At 39.7% G+C, this 22976-nt stretch overlaps 1 protein-coding gene across 4 annotated transcripts in view; it reads right to left on the bottom strand.

Annotated features, from left to right (window-relative positions):
* Window positions 1-22976, bottom strand: part of ATP13A4 (ATPase 13A4) — a 125788-nt gene that overhangs the window by 41187 nt on the left and 61625 nt on the right. For 3 of the 4 annotated variants that reach the window (XM_045502577.1, XM_045502575.1, XM_045502578.1), the window contains 8 exons: window positions 13742-13876; window positions 11053-11223; window positions 9826-9983; window positions 9029-9217; window positions 6487-6548; window positions 2949-3099; window positions 1238-1324; window positions 864-1017 (listed from right to left, as the gene is read on the bottom strand). In XM_045502577.1, the coding sequence (XP_045358533.1) occupies window positions 864-1017; window positions 1238-1324; window positions 2949-3099; window positions 6487-6548; window positions 9029-9217; window positions 9826-9983; window positions 11053-11223; window positions 13742-13876 (1107 nt within the window). The remainder of the gene's footprint in view (window positions 1-863; window positions 1018-1237; window positions 1325-2948; window positions 3100-6486; window positions 6549-9028; window positions 9218-9825; window positions 9984-11052; window positions 11224-13741; window positions 13877-22976) is intronic. The other variant, XM_045502576.1, reaches the window with a different exon arrangement.

Genomic DNA, 22976 nt, shown 5'->3' with positions numbered 1-22976 from the left:
AGTTTGACCAGCAAGCATTCATTGAGAGTCTACTTACCATGTATGTGTCAGATATTGGCTCTACAGAGACTGAACGGCAGACCCTGCTTTATAGATCTCTGTCGGGTTAGTAACAACCAGTGGAACGAGATCATTGCCAGTGTAATGAGATCTAAACAATTGCTGTGTGCTATAGAAACATTTCGAGGTGCTTGTATCATACTGGCGGGAAGTGGGTAGATGAAGGAAGGGAAAGGCATTTCGGCCAAGGGAGCATCATATGCTCAAACATAGAGACACAAGGCAGCAAGACTTGAGTAGTGAGTTCAGCTCGGGGGAAGCATGAGGAGAGAGGATAGGAGTGGCAAGGCATATCTGGAAAGTGTGATAGGATCCAGATCATGAAGGACTTATGTGTGATCCTAAAGGAGTCTGAGACTATCCTGGAACCTATGGGAAGTGACCGAAAGAATAGCAGCAAGAAAAACCTATCTGGCCACAGTATGAAGGGTGAATCAGAGTAGGGGAACCTGGGACCAGGATTCACCAAACATTGAAGTGATCCAGGGGAAAGGTGATGAGGGTCTGGGTGGATGGAATGAGAGGGCCATGGATTGGCAATTGATAAAATAGAGGCTCTGAAAGAGAGGGAGGAATCAGGGCCGAGTCCTAAATTGGGAGTAGCGGCAGAAATTCATAATACCATTCACCAAGATGGAAAATACAGGAAGTGAGAAAGAGAAGTATTGAGTTTGGGATGCCAGTTGGGTTACCGAATTAGCAACGGCCAGTAGGCAATTAAATTTATAGATCATGTGCTGATGGGACACATTTGGGCTGGAAATAACAGATCCGTCTGTTGAATCACAAGTCTATTCGCTTACCTGTCTCAGGTTGGCAAAAGCTGGCCACCCTTTCCGGTGCACCTTTCATGAATGCCAGCCGGTCACCCCCCATCTCTTGGACAATGACTGTCATCCTCTGCAGTGCTGATGAGAATGGGAACAGATGCAGGATTGCAATTCCTTCCACCGGGACCTGGTTGAGGAGGGGGAATGGAGAGGGACATACCAACATAGCTTCTAGCTAGTCAGAGTTCACTACTCCCTCAATTCTTATCTTAGCAAATACGGGAAGCAAGGTCTTAGCAATTTTCACCTATGGAATTCAAAGAAGACACGTCTGTCTTCAAAATTTTCCCTTCAAAAATTTCCCTTTGAGTCTGGGCATTTGGGGGCGGATAGCAGGCAAGGCTTACCTGGCTGGCTGTTTTGCAGGGCTTAACTACCATGGCATGTGCTGGCACTCCCTTGATGTGGAAATCGTCCCCAGAAACTGCCATCTCCTGTTTCACAAATGGGATATTTCTTTGTAGAGATTTAGTTCTTATTCGTCCACTGATACCACGCTCAAACCCCCTCTTTGAGAAAATCCTCAGGCCACTTTGATGTATTCTCAGTGTCACCTCCCTCAGTCAGATGGAGGTGAACCAGACTTATTTCGCCACGGGGCAGGGGGGCGGGGAAGTGCATTGGAAATACCACAGAACTTGCAAGGCAGACACCTCTGAATTATTCATGCAATTTATCCTGTTTTCTCTGTTGAAATGTGCTGCATAAAGGTTCATTCTCCGCTTCTGAAAAGCTTAACTTGAAACTAGTGAGCATGAAGAGGCAGGCTTGTGTGAAGCAAGCACCATACTGTCTTTGTTTTCCCAGAGTTCGACACTGTTCCCACTCTTCCTTCTCTAATTTGAATCGATAGTCCTCAGGGCCAGGCAGGGCAGGGACTGTGATGTACGTGGCTAGTGTTCAGTAAACGCTCAGTAATTGGTGTAATAATAACCCTAAATTATAGTCAAAGGAACCTTTTACCCAAAGATGTCAAAATGCTTTGTAATCATATCATCCATCCAGCAGCTGAAATAATCTCAGAAAGGAAATTGTAATTCCTACTTAAAGATACAGAAAAACAGTAACCCAGAAGAAATGGGGGGACTGGCAGAGTGACATCAGACTGCTACAGAGCCATATCCCACTAGTGCTGGAGGGGACCCTAGAGACTGTCTCCTTTAGCAGGGTAGCACGCGGGGATCACTGAGGCCTAGAACTGCACAGGGCTTCCGGGAGTAGGAGTGGGCTTGTGGCGAGCGTTTCCTGTACTACACAGGGTCTATCTTCTATGTCAACCACAGCAACTCCAACTGTTGGTTTTTTAATAGAATGTTTCTGAATAGGTTTCCTTTGGAGAAAAGATTCCAGCTCTGTTATTTCATTTTGTTTGTTTGTTTTATATGAACACTGCTGATCTAATGCAAGCCCTTTTGTTTTAAGGTCATGGGAGCCAACACTTTAACAAGAGGGATGCCTTCACAGGGTCAAGCAGTCAGAGCAGAGCCAAAACTGGAACCGGGAAACCAGAGACCTGGTCCTGAACTATACGTTTTGCTCTTAAATCTACTTCAAAATCTCAACAAAAGCTCTTTCACGGTTTCCCTTTTTATTTCTTCCAGTCTTAGAAACAAAGTCAATATTCAATTAACAGGAATAAAACTTTTGGTAACAATGAGTTATCCTAAGCAGTGGAGACAGTGCTGTTTCCTAATCCCCATGTTCTAGAAAACTTTACAACCAGACATTGCTCAAAAGTTGGAAAATAATTATACAGCAATTATGTTGTCTCAAGAGTTGGAAGATATAGAATAATTGTATGAATATGGTTAACCTACAAAGTCCCAGGCATACTATCAGGGATTTTTTTTTAAATGCATCATTCCATTTATCCTCATAATAACTCCACAATGGAGATACTATTATTAGTTAAATTGTACAGATGAGGAAAACAGACTTAGATTAGTTTGTCCATCACTACTGCATGTACCTCTATATTGAAAGTATTGAATACGATAAAATCTGTGTTGCTCTGGCATTGAAGAAGCTTCTTAGGTTCTCTGCAGAGCAGGATCTTACCCAGGTGGTGGCTTCAAACATCTTGAGATCCAGAGGATCTCCCTGGATGGTCCCATCAAGAAGAATCAGAGAGTGGCAGCTGGCCATGGCCGCACACAGCGGGCCCCATGGCAAAGACCTGCCGGACACAAAGCTGTGGACTTCCTGGAACCTGAAGGAGAAAAGGGAAGGGCCTTCAGTCTATCCATCCATGCTCAAATGGAGCTTGTGGAAGTAAATATCTGTTGAAAAATTACTGCAGCACGCATCTTCTAATGGCATGCATCTTCTAATGGCATGCAAGATGGCATGCATCTTCTAATGCCCCCAAATTAATCATGCTTTATTTAGCCGTTATTCTATAAATTCAGCAAGCGTGAGAAAGGTCTTTGAGGTTTGTCTCAAACTCTTTCTTTTCCTTGCTCTTTCTCTGGCGCTGATTTAATCCCAGAGGTATAGAAAAAACTAGAAGTATCACCCTTCGTTTGAAACACATCCACTACCACCCCAACTACCAGACCACTTCATTTCCAATGCGGTGAGAAGCACAGGCTAGCTCATTGTATGGCTGTGTGTGTATATGTGCATCTCCTTCACTCAACCCTTTGGGGCAGGCATACATTTTTCCATCTTTCTCTCCAACATATCTGATGTTTGGCCCACAGCAGATACTCAACAAATGTATGAATGAATAAATGAATGAGTTAGTTACTGGAAAACCGAAAGACTTTAATGATAAAGAACTTTTAAAAAAAGCATTTTTGAAAAGGACATTGTGTCCCCCTCTTCCATCCTGACATCTAGCGTCCATCATCACCATCATTTTTTTATAGAAAGTAGCCTCGTCTAAAACCTACTGAGGTACAACTCCAATTGGCACATGCAGGGTTCTTTCACTAAGTCAGAGATGAAGTCATCAAGTGTGGCCTCAGGTTCACTAGATGCATGTCCTTTGAAGCCTTGCTGTCATGTCTTACACGTGGAGTATCACAGGTGGTCCACAAAGCAGCCCATCCTACGTGGGGGACCTCAGAGGGGCAGGTGCTTCCAAGGGGCCAGAGTCTACATGCTCTTGTTTCAGATTTGTGGACCAGCTCAGCTGTGGCCCTATTATCTCTTCTTCCTCTGGGGTTACCATAGGACCTCTAGCTGTGCCTCCAATGTGCAGTTTCCAGACCTCTCTACCTCCCTAATTACTCATTACTGGAAAAGTTTTTATGTGTCACATTTTGTCTTAAAACATGTTCTCCAGGATCAGATTATTATTTCCCATGATATGGACACTGAATTTCTTTAAATATGGCCTTAGTTTGCTCTAGCCTTTTATTCCTGAAAGCCTCCCCATCACAGAGCTAACTCATAATCCAGGCGTATTTCTTCCTGTCTTCCTCATTCAAGTTTTCCTACAAGTTCAAAAACCTCTTGGCTGATTACTGACCCTGTTGATTATATTGATTATTATATATCAGTAGTTCAAGTTGTCTTAGTGGTTTCCAACACGTCCCCCAGTATTTTAGTACACATTAAGCAATCACCAGCAGCGTGATTAACACAGATGCTTAAGCTCACACTGAAAAGCAAACACAGATTAAGGGAAAAAAATCTTATTTTAAAAAAAAAAATTTTTTTTTCAACGTTTATTTATTTATTTTTGGGACAGAGAGAGACAGAGCATGAACGGGGGAGGGGCAGAGAGAGAGGGAGACACAGAATCGGAAACAGGCTCCAGGCTCTGAGCCATCAGCCCATTGCCCGACGCGGGGCTCGAACTCATGGACCGCGAGATCGTGACCTGGCTGAAGTTGGACGCTTAACCGACTGCACCACCCAGGCGCCCCAAAAATGTTATTTTTAAGATGGCACACATATTGTCATTGCTACGTAATTCTGAATATATAATTCTGAGTTTCTGGGGACTGGGCCAAACTCTTGTTTGTATAACAAATAAATAGAACTCTCTCTCATCCTTGTCCATGTATTTTTATTTGAATGTTCATGATTGATCCTGCTCAAGTAGCCCCGGTGGCCTTCTAATGGTTCTTGAAGTATCTGGCACATTGGGCAGGACTTTTTGGAAAAGAATTATTAAAGATGAGCTTACCTTTTACAAGAAGATATTTAATAGCCTGTAAGTCAGATGCTGACTTCTACCTAGTATTGAGTAGGTTTTCTCTGATGTTATCTTTCTTTTCAAATTTTAAATTTCCCTTTTAGGAAGCAAGAGTAGCAGGCTTAATTAATCAATCAATAACTTAAACATTGTATCAATGTTTTTATTTCAATTTGACAGGTTACTTTTACTTATTTATTTATTAATTTTTTTTAACATTTATTCATTTTTGAAAGGCAGAGAGAGACAGAGCGTGGACGGGGGAGGGGCCGAGACAGAGGGAGACACAGAAACAGAAGCAGGCTCCAGGCTCCGAGCTGTCAGCATAGAGCCCGACGCGGGGCTCGAACTCACGGACCGCGAGATCACGACCTGAGCTGAAGTCGGCCGCTTAACCGACTGAGCCACCCAGGCGCCCCTGACAGGTTACTTTTAGAAATAGAAAGTTTTGTGAATAAGAGGATGCCTGAATTCAATAAGTGGAAAAGCATTCAAAAGATGGAACATAAAAAAAAAAAAAAAAGGTGGAACATAGTAAGTTCATTTTAATTAAACATTTGCTGGGCACCTGTTGTGTGTGCCCATGTGCCTGGTATAGTGCTACAGCACTAGGAACACAAATATAAATAAAAGACCAACTACTCTCAGGATGCTCACATATTTGAACAAATACATACATTTTTTGTGGAAGCTGAAGCGGAAACATACAAATGAACAGGAAGACCAGGTCTATATCTAAATCTATGTTTGAGACAAAATGAAAAGAACTTGAGAACGTTTAATATTTATAAGAGGTTTCTCCTGTGGACCAAAGTGGCTAGAAGCACTGAGATCTATTTGTTAACCCAGGAAATAGACTTGCTTATAAATAATATTTTCATATGAGACTGTATTACACACATGTAATTAAAATATTTTGTGGATAAATTATAGGTCACCTGCATATAAGAAGAACCACAATGTACCTTTTATGTATTAGATGCTTTTGTGATGGAGGATGTGAGGATACGGGGGAAATACTTTCATTAAAAAAAAAAATGTAAAAGTCAGATGGTTCATGTTCTGTTCCCAAGTGGAGGTAGTGACCAGGAAAAGCAGAGGGGGGTCGGGGGGGGGGGGGTGCAATGGCAGACATGCCCACAAGAGGGCCATACAAGAGAGCCATGCAAATCCTACCACCCCGAGCTGAAAATTGCCAAAAACCGAGTCTTTTCTGGCCAGAAAGGAGGAGTTGCCCTGCACCCAAAAGATGGAGTTTCCAGAACTGCAATACCAAGGAAAATGCACTCATAAGACTTGGAAGTGCTCCAAAGAGACATTACATGAAGGCACTCTGGCAACCGACTGCTCTGAAGCCAAAATGTCTTCATTATTAATTTTCAGAAGAAAATGCAGAGTATTTTCTCTGGGAAAAGAGAAACTCCAGTGCATTCAGTCCCAGGTACTCACCCACTCCTATCGCAGGGCACGGCTCCCCAGAGATCCAAACCATCCCTTGTTAAGGTGCCTGTCTAAACAGAAACGAGGGCTCGGTTTACTCTGAAGCGACAGCCCATAAGGTATGTTTTAACAGGGAAATACATGTCACAAACACGTTACTGAAATCAGCACCTCAAGGAAGGACACAGTCAGGTGGGAATCCTGGGGTCCTCGGCAGAAGCTTGGACCGCTCCTACCAGTTGTACCACCAAGCTGGCGATAAAGGAAGAAAACGGTATCTGTCTTACAGACTTCAGAGGCTGGTTGTGAGGATCTAATGGGAAAGTCTTGGTAAGCCTGTAAGAGCTATAAAATGGGTGAGTCCCAGGTTTTACAGCAGAAGATAAAAGTATGTCATCAGAAATAAGTAATGGGAGTAGACTTTTTCCCTGCTCTAAACAGGTGGTTTGCTCTTTGACACCTGTTAGGTAAAAGAGGGTGCATTTTGGTATTTCTCTCCATACAGGATAATGATGAAGAGCTTGGACTCGTTTAAAACACTAGCTGTATGACCTGGGAGAGTTATTTAATCCCTCTAAACCTCGGAGCCCTTACCTGGACAATGTGCTTATAATCGGATGAGGTTATTGTGAACGTCAAATTAGATAATACAAATAAAGTGCTTGATTTAATGTCTGACACAGAGTAAGAGCAAATTATGAAAATTACCCCTAATTATTACTTATTTTATGCAAATTCATGTCATAATGATTTGTCCCACCCCTGCTTCTTTTGCCAAGTGCAGGGATGAGATGACCCCACAAATAGAACATTCTTCTTTGTTATGCTAATTAGATCACAAAATAATTCAGAAATGCTGGCAAGAGCCATGTTAGCCTTCTGATCGTGGTAGGTCTCGCTGATAGTCCAGTAACCATGTAATATAGCTCTGATCCTATTACTTTTCTGTCCTCAAGAACTTCAACGTCCTGTTTAATGGACACAGGGTTTCCATTTGGGAAGATAGAACAATTCTCAAGATGGATGGCGGTGATGATTGCGCAACAATGTAAGTGCACTTAAAGCCACTTAAAGATGGTCAAAACGGTAAATTTTATGGAATGTTCATTTTGCCACAACAAAAGTAAGAAAAAGGAGAACAACAATTAAAAAAGCAAAAAAAGAACCAAAAACCACTTTCAAAGGTTCGGCACTACCTGAAAGGTATGTACAAATGTCTTAGCCAGATAGCAAAGGTGTACAAACCTCTCCCATTACTGACGTCTTGCTCTGGTCAAAACCACCGGCTCTATTGCTTTCCTAAATCCACTCATTTGCCCATATTCACCTGCCTATTATACCCTTGTGTTGTATTAATTTTCTATATATTATGATGATTTGACATCTTAAAAAACCTTTCTAAGGAAAGACTCCATCTCCTGGGCTAGCCAATTCTTAGGGACTCTGCGTGCCTTTGACATGCAAACTAATCATCTACCTGGCCCCTACTCCTCAGGAGGCAATAGTCCTCTGCCTTCATCATCCTGGGGCCAAGGGCCAGAGACCACCCTGCAGCCCAAAGCTCACCCAAATCGTTCAAACTAGCCAGTCATAAGCTGTTTACCCTGCCCTGACCTGCCTTCCCCGTAGAGACCCCAGTAAAGGCCCTGGTCTAGGCATTTCCTCAGATCCCTTATCCAAACTTGCCATTCCTCCCATGGCCCACAGGACTGTGCCTTTCCTTACCAGGAGAACTGTAATGTTAAACTTCTTTCAAAGGCATTGACCTCTCTCTGCAGTCATCAATCCCCTTTATAAATGAAGACCTGGACACAAAACAGCCCATCATCCCTGCCTTACCCTCTCACAGCCCCTACCCTCACTCAGTATAGGCAGACACCAGACCAAAAGAATATATTCAGGAGGAGGTAGAATAAGAGGCTGGTTGGGAATAACTGGCATATAGTCAAGAATAATTTTAAGCAATATACTACAGATGGGAAAATACAGTAAGGATTTGATTGGAGCTTTCCTATAGCCAAGTGCAACTGCCCAAGGAAAATACAGTTAAATAAATTCTTCCCTTTTTTCTTCATTCATTATTTATTATGATTATTATTTATTCATCATTATGCGTTATTCATTATTATTCATTATTTATTTATTATTAAACCAATAAATATTTATTGGGCACTGACTATACGCTAGGCAATATTCTTGACCATGGTAGTGGTCAAGCAGGGACCATAGTGAAGGCTTTAAGTTTTGTTCCTTGTATGTGGTTTTGTCTGGGGAGGGACGGAATGCTACCTTAATTAACTGTGTTTTAGAAAATACTAGAGCTGGAAGGACTTTCAAAGACCTGCTTATTCAGTACCTACTCTCCCTCTTCTAAACCCCAGAATCTGGAAGCTCAAGAGACGTGCCTTTCCTAGATTATGCATCCAACCAGAGATAAAAGGAAGGCAGATAACACATCCTGTGTTTCCTGCCCCAGAAAAGTGTGAAGCGCCTCTACCCGATGACAACGATGATAAAAACGGCAATGATAATGAGGGTGAAACACACATACCTTGTCAAAGCAGACAAGGTTTAATTGTCCACATACATTGATCCTCTGGGGGCTGATGCAAAAGATGCCTCTCTTCTTCAGCCTCTTCTGGGCATAGATAATGCCTGTGGTCAGAGCGGCAGGTAGAGCAGGAGGGACCGCAATTGTGATGACATCAAGGGCTTTCTTCACCACCTCCTCTGGAGGCTCCTGGGACATAAAGTCACTCTTCAGCTATTACAGGTAAATCAGTCCTGAACAGCGTGGTGCATATGACTTTTTTCCTCCTTTTTCTTTACTTCCTTAGGGTCAGACTCCCAGAAATGATATGAGTGGGTCAAAAAGTATGCATGGTTTATGGCTCTCATAGATTTTCCAAAGTGCAATGAAACAGTTTGTAACGATTCATTGCTGCTACCAGCAGAGAACAATGTACAAATTTGCCATGGCCTCACCAACATGGGGTATCCAGGTTGTATTTTCAGCTCCTTATTTAATAACGCCAAAATACTACGTTACTGGGATAAACATATTCTCAGATCGAAAATGAAAAAATGGTGTAAGAAGTGTACAAGATGAGAGGCACTGTTGGTAGCTCGGGAAACAGCGTTTTGCCCCTCTAGTTCTGATTGTTATAATATTACTTGGGGATCAGTCTCTCATATTGGCGAACTGTGAGTACATGTGCAGGTATCAGCGTTTGGCTTTGTTTCCCAGGTTTATAAACCATGGCTGAGATTAAGGTTAACGCGCAGAGTATAAATTATACCTCCATGAGTGTTACGTGTGCATGTAGTAAAAGAACAAAAGCAACTTACCCCGCTGAGCACATAGACACACAAAGTATAGATCATCCCAATGGTTGCTATCCCTACAAGGCACAGGAGGAACCTGATGGCATCCCTGTAAAGCTTAAAATTCATTGGCTTCGGGTACAGAATGGATCTCACGAGGTCCCCTTTTGCAGTGTTGAATCCTGAAGTAACAAACACACAAGCCACATTCTTAGGATGACAAATCCTACTACTAGCACGCTTCTAAGCCTCAACATGGCCTTTGTTTTTCTCTAGAGATATTTCAACAGTGCTAAACCCAAACACAATTAAAGGATAATTGGGAAGACACCTGAGTGCTAGAATGGAAATATCTTACTTTTTCAGAGCCTATTCCCTTCTGATCTTTCTTCTCTCTACTTTCAAAATCAATGCGACCCAGAGATAGGAAACCACCACACTGGGATCAGAACACAGCCTTGCCCAATATAACTTCATTTTAAGGAAACGACTCACACACACACATACACACACACACACACACACACGTTACTTGAAATTAAACCATAGGACCCAGGAAATACTGATGGACTTAATTTCTAATACTTTTCAGTGTCAAGTTTTCAATTTCTTTTAAAAAATTTTTTTAATGTTTATTTATTTTTGAGACAGAGGGAGACAGAGCACGAGTGGGGGAGGGGCAGAGAGAGAGAGGGAGACACAGAATCCGAAACAGGCTCCAGGCTCCGAGCTGTCAGCACAGAGCCCAATGCGGGGCTTGAACCCACGAACCGTGAGATCATGACCTGAGCTGAAGTTGGACGCTTAACCGACTGAGCCACCCAGGCGCCCCTCAAGTTTTCAATTTCTAACCCTGGCTAGAAAAAACTTGGGATTTGAGGCTAAAAGATCTAAGTTCTAGACCCAGGTCTGTCAGTGACTATGTGATTTTTTTTTGTTTTAAGTTTGTTCAGATTGTGCTGACCTCAGCCTATTTATGTACGAAGTGGGAACAAGCATCTTTGCTGTGCAGGTTTGATATATAGAGATAGTTTCTAAACTACAAAACACGTTAATAGTAATTACTGTCATTGGTATTTTGTTGACTAAAAGGCATGTGCCATAGTGCAATTCACACTTGAAATATGGAACTTTAACAGGTTTGGTTCGTTATCGAAAGACTATTGCTTACCTAATAGATTTCAGGCACTAGACACACTGAGCAAAAATATTTCATTAAAGTAACAAACCAAAGAAGGGACGCTCACTCACCAGTCTGTAGCACCACCGCCCTCACGGTCCCGGAGCACGCTCCCTTGGCTTGGATAACCTCTGTCCCACAGAAAAGGACATGCCTTTTATAATCGGCTTCACTCTGCGTTTTCCAGGGCATGGAGCTCTCCATCTTGGGCAATGGAGTTTTAGTGACTGGAATACTTTCTCCTATAGAAAACAAACATCTCATTTAAATCACGTATGCACTCACTAGGCATGCGGTGGATGTTTGTTATAAGCCTGCAGGGGATGGCAGGGATAACCCTAGGTATTAGGGATACAAGGAGATTGTTTTTTAGGAGATTTGTAGTCCCAATAAATAAGAATAATGTTGTATGATAAATACTATAAGTATTGTAACATCCAACACGGACATTAAAGAAGGCTAGAAATAGCTCTGTAGGGAATAGCAAGTTGTGAGGTCCAGAATGTGGGGCATGGGGAATGAGGGGCCATGAGACCTGTGCAGGAAACCAAAGCAGGGAGGCCCCAGGTGCACATATTTAAGTGTTTATGTGGTTTTTGTAGGCATTAGTGGCAGAAGGGAGTGGGGAGATATTTAAGTGTTTTATTCAGGAGAGTAATATATTCATGTACGAGAGAGAGTACTCTATCTGCAGTACAGGGAATGGATTGAAGTCTGGTGAGGTTGGAAGCTGGACATCCAGATGGAGAGAACAAGGTCTGACTTATGGCAGCAGGCAGTGAGAGTAAAAAGAAGTCCAGGAGCTGAGAAATAAGAAGGTAAGAAGTTAAGAAGTTACAAAACTTGGGGAGAGTTTTATATTGGGAGGTCATAGGAACAGAGAAATTCAAAATGGCTTCTTGGTTTCCAACTTGGGGAAATGAGCAGAGGGTGGCATTAGTCATCAACACAGGGATTATAGGAGGAAGGAAGAGTTCCTTTATGTTCACCATGAGTTGGAGATGTCTTGTGGAATGGCTATGTTGAGACGTCTTGCATTTATTTATTTCTTTGAGTCTGGAGTTCAAGGGAGAAGCCTAGACCAGAGACATTTAGTCAAAGTTCACCACCTTACAGGCTATGATTAAAGTCACAGGAGAGAGAAGATTACTGAGGGACCAAGAGTGAGGATAGAAGAGGATAGGACTAGGACATAGCTCTGAGCACTACCAACCATCAGGAGCAGCATGGGACATGGCGCGATCTTGGACAGTTAGGGAGAAGAGAGTTTTCCAAAGGGAAAGATGGTCAGAATCATCAAAAGCAGCAGAGAGGTCAACAAGAAGAGAAATCTAAAGAATCCATTGGGTTTGGCAATTGGGACATGGGTGACTGCTGCCAGTGACATGGAAGGAGCAGATGGCAGTGGGCTGAAGTGCTAATACAGGGTGGTGAATGACGTTGAGGAAGTAATTAGGGTCTGATCTGTGGAATAAACCTCGTAAAGCCTTCCACTGGCCTTTGAAAAGTGGGCAGTACAAAGTCAGAGATAGGTCCCACTGTAGTAGGGCCACTTTTTGCCAGAAGAAAGGTACTTAGCATTGCAGAGGTCCCAGCACTAAAGGAATTTTACAAATCTACGGATTCCTTCTATGAAGAAACATGGCCTGCCACGCATTAAAAAAATTGGGGTGGGGGGAGACCATACGCCTGGGTGGGTCAGTCGGTTGAGTGTCTGACTTTGGCTCAGGTCATGATCTCACAGTTCGTGAGTTCGGGCCCCACGTTGGGCTCTGTGCTGACAGCTCAGAGACTGGAGACTGTTTCCAACTCTGTGTCTCCCTCTCTCTCTGCTCCTCCCTGTTCATGCTCTGTTTCTTTCTGTCTCCAAAAATAAATAAACATTAAAAAAACATTTTTTAATAAAAAAATAAAAAACATTTTTTGGTAAAGTTACATAGAAGAAAGATACATGTTCTTGTCTCCATTTCATGCCTTCCTGGTCTGTCCTAGAGAAATGGATTCAATTTTGGCTTCAGTGGGAACCACAGTATGTCAATGTGTCTTCTCAGCCCCCTAGTCCATCTGTGAAAAAAACTTTATGATTCTTCTTTATCTTACAGAAATGTTGGCACAACATCTCCTCAAATGTGCACTCGTGAGAACTCGAAGCACTGTGATCTCAAGGTCTCTTTTCTCTGGACCTCAGCTTCCATATCCATGAGATGCAGTGACCTCTAAGGTCCCTCCCTGCTCTAGCAGCATACTACTTAAAAATGAAATTCAATTAGTCCTAAAGTCCCAGTGTGTTTTCAGGCAGCAGATGTGTGACAAATCCTTTGTCGTGAACCTTTTCACATATTCAAGCCAAGGCAGGGAAGAGCTTGGACTTGACCTTCTGGGTTTCAGGATGTCATCAATAGCTTTCATATCTTCCAAGTTTATCAAAAGATATAATTTATATGAAAATACTGAACATAAAAGTCACAGATGATTTGAAATGTCTAATGATCTCTACAGTCTTTTAAGGTAAAGCGACAGGTTTGCAATAACCTTTGTTCAAGAAGAAAATGCTAAGCACTCAGAAAATTATAACTGTATCAAACTTAGGACACAGAAAGCAGCTTTAATGTGAACTCTCCCATCCAGAGCAGGACAGTCAAGTAAGAATTGTGGGAGTGTAATGTCCCACAGCAAGCCCCAGCTCTGCCACTGTTGTTCTGATAGAGAAGGAACCTGGGAGAGCTTGCCAAGGCTGTAAGTCGTGAGACAGAACCGTACCTGTCAGCATGCCTTCATCTACCACACAGCTGCCATCAATCAGGATGGCATCGCATGGCATTTGCACTTTGTTCCCCGTCAAAATTAATAGATCTCCGGGTACCAGGAAGCGTGATTCCAGCTCTTGGACTCCAGCTGAAAGTGTGAGATGGCAGTCAAGTCAGATTTTTTTCTCACAACAATGTAGTCCAACATCTAGCTTAATTGGAAATCAATGAAAAAGCAACGTGGATGGAACTGGAGGGTATTATGCTCAGTGAAATAAGTCAGGCAGAGAAAGACAGATATCATGTTTTCACTCATAGGTGGAATATGAGAAACTTAACAGAAGACTGTAGGGGAAGGGAAGGGGAAAAATAGTTTCAAACAGCAAGAGAGGCAAACCATAAGAGACTCTTAAATACAGAGAACAAACTGAGGGTTGATGGGGGGGGGGGGGTAAGGGAGAGGGGAAAATGGGTGATAAGCATTGAGAAGGGCATTTGTTGGAATGGGCTGGGTGTTGTATGTAAGCAATGAATCGTAGGAATCTACTTCTGAAGCCAAGAGCACACTATATACACTGTATGTTAGCTAACTTGAGAATACATTATATTTTTAAAAAAGGAAACTATTCCTCAATGTTGATTCAAAATCTGAGAACAATAAGAGAAAAAGTAATAAATTGCATAAAATGAAAACGGAGAAAAAACCTAAAGACAAATTTAGAAAACGTATTTGAAATTTACAGTACATTACATTACAAAAGATTAATATTCCTAATATATAAAGAATTCCTGAAAAAAAGAGATGTACAGCAAATGACTATAGCAAAATTGCTGGAGATGTTAACAGTTCATACATGCACACACACACACACACACACACACACACACACATACACACACATACACACAGAGGCATACGCACAATGCAAATGGCATGCTAAACATTTGAAGAGATCTCATTCTTACTCATAATTTAAAAAATGAAAGTTCCTTCCCTCCTACCTACCTTCCTTCCTTTCCTCCCGTCTGCTTTCTTTTATTTTTTCCTTCCTTACTCAATCCCAAAGCTAGAGGGGTTAAATAAGATAGGCATCCTTGCAGAAGGTTGGGTGGAGTGGGGTGTGGGGGCAGCCTGCTGCAAGTTTTGGAGCCTAAGAAGAATGGACAGGTGTTTACATGACCTGGTGCAGGGTGTCAGAGCCCAAGGAGGGAGAGAAGGGCCACATTGGTGACAGTAGCCTGGTGTGGGATGTTGGAATCCAAGAAGGGTGAAAAAGGGGTCTACGTGGAAGTAGGGGAGGGCATCAGTAATGATGGATGTTGGGTTCTGCTCAGCAGGGATTGATAGAATAAGTAGATATAATGAGGCTAATAGGAGTCAGGTTTCTCATAAAGAAAGGAACTTACAAATATAGATGGAAATAAACCTAGAATAAACTCTTTGGTATTAGGTTAGAATTAGAGACAACAATGTAAACTGACAGTTTTCAATAGATAAATAGGGAAATAATATAGATATAAATGTATGTGTATGTAAGAACACGCATATATAAAATACGTTTGCTTATCTTTTGATATACATATATTCACTAATTCTGTTCTCTGAGAGGGCCTGGGAGCAGTGAAACCCCAATAATAATGTGCATATCTAGTGACCAAATTATGGTTTCTAAATTCTATTCCTCTCCCCAAAAAGAATCCTTGTTCCTTAAGGAAATGGCTGATTATAAGGCTGGGCCAAGAAAAGTATCATATAAGCTAGAACATTTTGTTGCTCAAGGAAATATGGAGAAAGAAAAAAACATCAAAACCAATTTAACAGGCTTTCACTGCCTAAATGTGTAACAATTTGAGCATCACAGTAAATAAAGATAAATGAACTATAACCCATCAAATAAAATAGGAATTCATGAGTCCATATGATAAAGCACATGGATGAATGAATGAGGAGAAAGATAGTTTTTTCCTACAGTAACATTACAATTAATGTAGGAGAAAAGATAAAATTAGAAAATCACCATTTGGCAACCATCAAAGTAATAATTTAGCCAAGAAATAGCAATGGATACTACAACTAGTGGGTAAATTTAATGAGGATAGTTTATTTATATCGTCTCAAAGTATCTCTCAACAAAATATTTATTAATTACAAAGGGGAAAAGAGTAAATTTAAGTGGAGAAACCTGGCAGGTACTATTTAGCAAAGTAATCCAAATTAACATCACCAGTAATAGGACAAATTTAAATTATGTAGCACTTGAGAGGAAGCAACAAGGACATAGCATCACTTCTGTGATATCCAGCCAAAAATGCATAACCTGAATGTAACTATTAGGAAATATCAGACAAATCCAGATTGTGAGACTTTCTACAAAATAATCAGAGTGAAAGGAATCAAAGTCATGAAAATCAAGGGAAGATTGAAAAATAAAGAGGTATGTTGAACAACACCATTGTGTGATCCCAAATCCTTTTCTATTAAGAACATTATTGGGGCGCCTGGGTGGCGCAGTCGGTTAGGTGTCCGACTTCAGCCAGGTCACGATCTCGTGGTCCGCGAGTTCGAGCCCCGCGTCGGGCTCTGGGCTGATGGCTCAGAGCCTGGAGCCTGCTTCCGATTCTGTGTCTCCCTCTCTCTCTGCCCCTCCCCCGTTCATGCTCTGTCTCTCTCTGTCCCAAAAATAAATAAACGTTGAAAAAAAAAAAAAAAGAACATTATTAACCACTGGGAAAATTCCAATAGGGTCTGAGCATCAGTTTCTATTAATATATCAATATTAACTTCCTGATATTAACGGCTACACTGTCATTTATGTAGGAGAACGTCCTTGTCTTTAAGAAACACACACTAAAATATGTAAGAGTCATGTAAGAGTAGTTTGGCAACTTACTCTCAAATTGCTCAGGGAAAAAGTTATTTGAACTATTCTGGCAACTTTTCTGTAAGAGTCAAGTTATTCCCTTAAAAAAGAAAAAAAATATATATATATACATATAACATTGCCCATCTATCTAATTAGAAAAATCTAAAAGTTTGCCGGCATAGTCTGTTGACAAGGCCATGAAGACACAGGCACTCTCACAATTTCTGGTGCAAATTCAAGTTGGTACCATCTCCATGGAAAGAAATTTAGCAACATGTACCTAGCAAAAGTACATACACACATCCATCCTTTAACTCAGCAATTTTACTTCTCGAAATCAATGCCAAAGATAAACTGGTGGCAATATGAAAAGACATATGTACAAACAAGCCTTTTTACTTCAGCACTATCTGTAATAGCAAAAACTAAAAAACAACAATAAAAAACATACTTCAATAGAGAATTGGTTGAATAAACAATGGCTCCGCCATACACAAGAGTACTATACAGCTGAAATCACACACGAAAACTATTTCTATATCCCATTATGAAAGACTCTCTATGAAACACAGTTAAGTATATAAATACACCTGAAACTAATATAGCATTCTATGTCAACTATACTTCAATTAAAATAAAGCATGTAAAACATACACACCAGGAAATATAAGTTAAATGTGTATGGTATATCCCTGTCATCTAAACAGCAGTATAAATATATATAATCTTCTGTATACATGCGATACAGATATGGATATTATATATAATTTTTGTATCCGTTAAATGTAAGAATAAATCCAAAGCAAACAAAAATGATTCTTATAGAGATTACACAAGGTAGATAAAGAGGGATAGGAGCCTGACTCTCCCAAATGTCTTGTCTTATGGATTTAAGACCTTTAAGATCTTTTGAACCATGCAGATAGTTTATGTAATCATAATACACATTTTATCTAATTTATAATTTATACATTATATATATAATTTTATTAAATTTATAAATTTATATTTTATACAATATATATTTGTGTATAATATCTACATAAAGGAATACAAAAAACAAATTTGAAAAGCTAACACTAAAAACCTAAGGCAAAATGAATGGGATGACCCTATCAAATTGTTGACATAAACAGAGAAGAATCATTTTGAGTAACTCTGAAACATAATTTTTTTTTAAAATGTATAATTTGTACATTTGAAATGGCATATCATAAGTGGGAGAAAAGAAGAATTCCAACAAAACATGAAATTGTTTTTAGGAATTACATTCCTGCAGGGTGTCTTGGTTTGCTATTCTAAGATTAGTGTGTATAAGGAACAGAGCAAATGAGTAATTTGTTGCTATCATTGAGAATCAGGACACTTGAGATAGAGAAAGGAGAGATAATCAACAATCAACAATCAACAAAGTTAAGTAAAAAGCCCATAGCTCTAAACTTGAATTAGAAAGGCCAGTATGAACTCATAATGTATTGTATCTTTCAGAAATTATTTCCTGGGTGCCTGGGTGGCTCAGTCAGTTAAGTGCTGACTTCGGTTCAGGCCATGATCTCGCGGTTTGTGAGTTCGAGTCCTGCCTTGGGCTCTGTGCTGATAGCTCAGAGCCTGGAGCCTGTTTCGGATTCCGTGTCCCCTTCTCTCTCTGCCCCTCCCCTGCTCATACTCTGTTTCTCTCTCTTTCTCAAACATAAATAAACATTTAAAAAAAGAAATAAATTATTTCCTACATCTGTCTCCTAAAAAGGCCTAGCAACAGTGACTAACACGTAGAAACGAGCACTTCTAGTGCGCTGTTTGAGGTCTCTAACTACCATTACTAAGAGCTCTTTGGAAAAATGGATGTGTCCAGGTTTAGAGCAGAACTGTTCCAGATGAACTTGGAATATCATACCAGATCAGCAAGCAATAAAATTTTCAAAGACTGCTAAAGTCATGGCAAAAGAATTCAGAAGCCAACCTGAGGAGGCACTCAATGGCCAAAGATGAGACAATTTGAGCACAGTAAAAATAAAAATTGCCATGGAGAGAAATGTACCAACAACGTTTAACATTATACATCCATATTGACTCTAAAAAAAAAATCCTTTGGATAATGCTAGAGGATCAACCCATTATTTTGAAAGCTGGTACATAAAAAAAATAATCAAATATTAATCTTTTATTTCTTAAACAAACTGAATCTCAGGGTAATGAAATAGTTGAGGAGGGTTTTTCTTTACTGAAATATTCCACTTAGTATGTGAAGATGGTATGATACAAGTAGAAATTTGAAACTCCTAATGAAATAGTAAATCTAGGTCATAAACATTTGTTTGCTAATGTCACAAAAAGAAGATAATCAGATAGTAGGCACCTCCCATTTTAGAAGTTCACAATATCAGAGTGCCTGGGTCGCTCGGTTGGTGAAACGTCTGGCTCTTGATTTCAGCTCAGGATGATCTCACCATCCTGAGATTGAGCTCCACATCTGCCCTGACAGTGTGGAGCCTTCTTGAGATATTCTCTCTCTCTCTCTCTCTCTGCCTCTCCCCTGCTCATGAGTTCTCTCTCTCCTTTGCTCTCAAAATAAATAAATAAACTTAAAAAAAAGAAGTTCACTATGTCAACTACGAAGTATTCTTGCCAAAAACTCAAGCCTTGGATCTAACTACCAATTTACAGGAATTGCAAGCAATAGAAAATCAAGTTAAATAATTTTATGAATATGCAATCAACATAACCCAAACTGTAGAACCCACAGGAGGAACCACTTCCTTTCTTCAACAACAACAAAAAAATTTGCAAGGAAAATGTAAGATATGGAGGAGGGAATGTGTAGAGTTAAAATAAACTTGAGACTTGGGGCCCCTGGGTGGTGTAGTCGGTTAAGCATCTGACTCTGGATTTGGGCTCAGGTCATGATCTCACAGTTTGTGAGAGTCAGCTCCATGCTGAAAGTGTGGAGCCTGCTGGGAATTCTCTCTCTCTCTCTCTCTCTCCAATGTTCTATCCCTCTAAAAATAAGCATTTAAAAAATTATTATAAAAAATAAACTAGAGGAGACTAATCAATCAATTGCAGTATGTGGACTTTATTTAGATCCTGATTTGAAGATGTATATACATGTATAAACACACACTGGTGACTCAACTAAGAAAATTTGAATACTTCTATATAATTGATTTTTTAAATTATGGAGCTATTTTATTTTTTTAGGTAAAGAAATTTAAAAGGAACTGTTATATTTTGCATATATACTGAATTTTTTTCAAATGAAATCACATGATATCTGGAATAGCAACAAAATAAATCTAGAGTGAAGGAGGTAGTAAGACAGTTGGAAAAAAAAAGATTCAATGAGCTGATAATCATTGATTCTGAGTGAAAGCCACATGGGTGTCATTATTGTATTCTCTCCATTATTGTCTGTATGCGAAATGTTTCATCATAAAAAATTAAGCAAGAAAATGACCAGGTTATTTTTAAAAGGTGAAGATTCACTTCCAGCCAAGAAGTAGAACAGATTTATCTTCCCACCAGAAACAACCAAACCCATACAAAATATGTGAAACAATGGTTTTGGGGCACTGAACATAAGCAACAAAAGACAGAAAACAAGTGAAGGTGCCTGGCAATTGTTTAGCTTCCTGCCTTTAGAGACTTCCCAGGCCACTGTGCAGGGAAGGGGAACCCAGACAAAATCCAGAGGTCTCTATGAGTTCAGAATACAGACCCAAGAGTGCTTAGGGATGAATCATCACATGCATTTGAGGAAACTACTGGCAAATGAACAATTGGACATTTACATTTAAAAATACATTTACAAGACCATCAACATCATAAAATATTTAGGAATGAATCTTAGAGAGAATGTGTAAGGCCCACACACCAAAAACTGTGAAATATTGCTGAGAGAAAGAAGACCAAATTAACCAAAATGAAATAAATGGAGAGACATACTATGACCATAGGTCAGAAGACTCAAATTTATTAATATGTCAACTTTCCACAAATTGATCTACAGATTTCACACAATACTAATCAAAATCTCATCATGGTTTTTTTTTTTGTTGTTAGAAATTTACAGGATGATTCTAACAGTCCTATGAAAATGCAAAGGGCCCGATATCACCAAAGCAACTCTGAAAAAGAGAACAAAGTTGGATGACTACATTATGCTATTTTAAGACTAATTATAAAGCCACCTTGTGGCTTTGGTATAAAGACAGACAGATAGATCAGTAGAATAGAATAGGGAGTCTAGAAACAGATCCACCTGTATATGAACAACCGATTTTTTACCAAGATGCAAAGGCAACTGAGTGAAGAAAGGACAGTCTTTTCAACAAATGATATTGGAACATTTTAATGTCTATTTGCAAAAAAAAAAGTGAACTTCAATCTTTAAAAAAAATTCAAAATACAATATAGATCTAAATAAGAAACCTAAAACTATGAACATTCTAGAATCCAATGTAGTTTTTGTTTGTTTGTTTCTATTAATCTCTGAGGGAGACTAAAAACCAGAGCCTTTACCTGTCTATCATGAATTTAACGTTATCTGATATGACTGGCCGTTATAAATGATGAGTTTCCAACAAGATTCAATTATCAAGTAGAAGAGTTATAAACAAAATAAGACTCAATCAGATTTTTAAAATCCAAGTGAATTTTAAGAACATTTTTCTCATCTCCCAACATGTCTTCCCAATTTTGTCATTCTGTTGTCTGTTCCTCATTGTACATCAAAGACCGCAGACGAAGTTTTTTTGTGATCATTAACAGACAAGAAAGAATCCCAAATATTTCATGGTTTTAGATCCCAGCTTAAAAGGGTCCCAGAATGACCGTGAAGAAGAAAAGCTTCACAGCAAGCAGAACTTTACTTATTACATTAATTTTCCTATTGTGCCTGAAAGGAGAAATAACTAGAAGACCAGATCGATACTAATTTACAGTAGGAAGCAAAGGATTGTCCTGAAAGATTGAAAGTATATTTGTCCATTAGAAGCCTCATTAATGATGTCTAGTCTGGAGGAGGCCTTTTACACCTGGAGAAAAACAGAAACAAAAACAATACACTCATGGTTATCAGCTAGCCATCAAGGACTTCACCGGTAGTCTCACGAAAGGAATATAGTGGCAGTGTTGCTGATTATTTATGAGTTCAAAGACGTGTTCTTCCATGCACCAAAGCTAACTTGGTTATAAACCCTGCTAAGCACCCAATTTTCCAGCAGCAACCCCAAACTCTTAGCCACCGTAAGTAAATAAAGCTAAGCAAACAGCCTGGTTTTTGCTACCAATTGTTAAAACAAAAACATGACACTTAATTTAATCTGAATGTGGCTTTTTTCTCTCTCATGAAGGACATTCCCCTTTTGGAAAGAACCCCATCACTTGGAGGTCTGAGAGGAAGGGTGACAGGGGGCATCACCCTGCATTCTATGTAACATTATGATCCTGGGACCCAAATCATTTGTTTGGGCTACAAATTTTATAGCTTTTTGTTGCTTGTCTGTGTGATAGAAAAGTATGCATTGTAGTTGTTAATTATAGCCCTCTCTCCTCCTGAGAACCAGGTGTGTTCCAACCTAAGGGTTGGATAAAGAAAGACTAGAATTTTGTCACCAGGTTATATTCATAATTACTATCCCATTTTGAAAACTATGGATTATTTCTTGATGAAATGAGTTATTCAGACTATTCAGTCCTTTAGGAAAGTGTCCTACTTGTACTCCCCAACTTCATATGCAACAAAGTTGTTAAATATTGTTAAATCTGTTCAATCTACCCTAACCTTTAACAAATTTCCCAAATGTGGGGGATTTCCAAGGAAGGTACCAGCTTGTAACCCTTCATTTTGCAAAGGATGTCTCATGTTGGGATGAGCACTGGGTGTTGTATGGAAGCAAACTGGACAATAAATTATATTTATTTAACCTATAAATATTATAGGTTATATAAAATACACCTAAAGAAAGCTTTTAAAATTGAAAAAAAGAAAATAACCATTATTTCCCATTGTATGGTTATAAAAATACATTTTCAAATAAAAAAATACCTCACATCAATTTATTGAGTAAATACTCATTAAGAACTTATGTATTAAGCACGTATTTACATTAGGACACCACAGATAAGCTTGATAACCTTGGATTAGACAAAGATTTCTTAGACCTGACACAAAAAGCATGATCCACAAGAGGAAAATTTGATAAACTGGACGTTAACAAAAGTAGAAATATCCACCCTTTGGGAGACACTGTAAAGAGAATGGAAAGCTAAGTCCCAGAGTGAGAAAAAGATATTTGCAAGGCATCTTTGTGACAAAAGATTTGTATTCAGAATACAGAAAGAAATCTCAAAAGTCAATTAATAAAAGTGAATCTAGCAGCACAA

The sequence above is a fragment of the Leopardus geoffroyi genome, chromosome C2 (genome assembly GCF_018350155.1).
Source record: "Leopardus geoffroyi isolate Oge1 chromosome C2, O.geoffroyi_Oge1_pat1.0, whole genome shotgun sequence".
Taxonomy (NCBI): domain Eukaryota; kingdom Metazoa; phylum Chordata; class Mammalia; order Carnivora; family Felidae; genus Leopardus; species Leopardus geoffroyi.
This window is presented reverse-complemented; position numbering and strand designations above follow the sequence as displayed.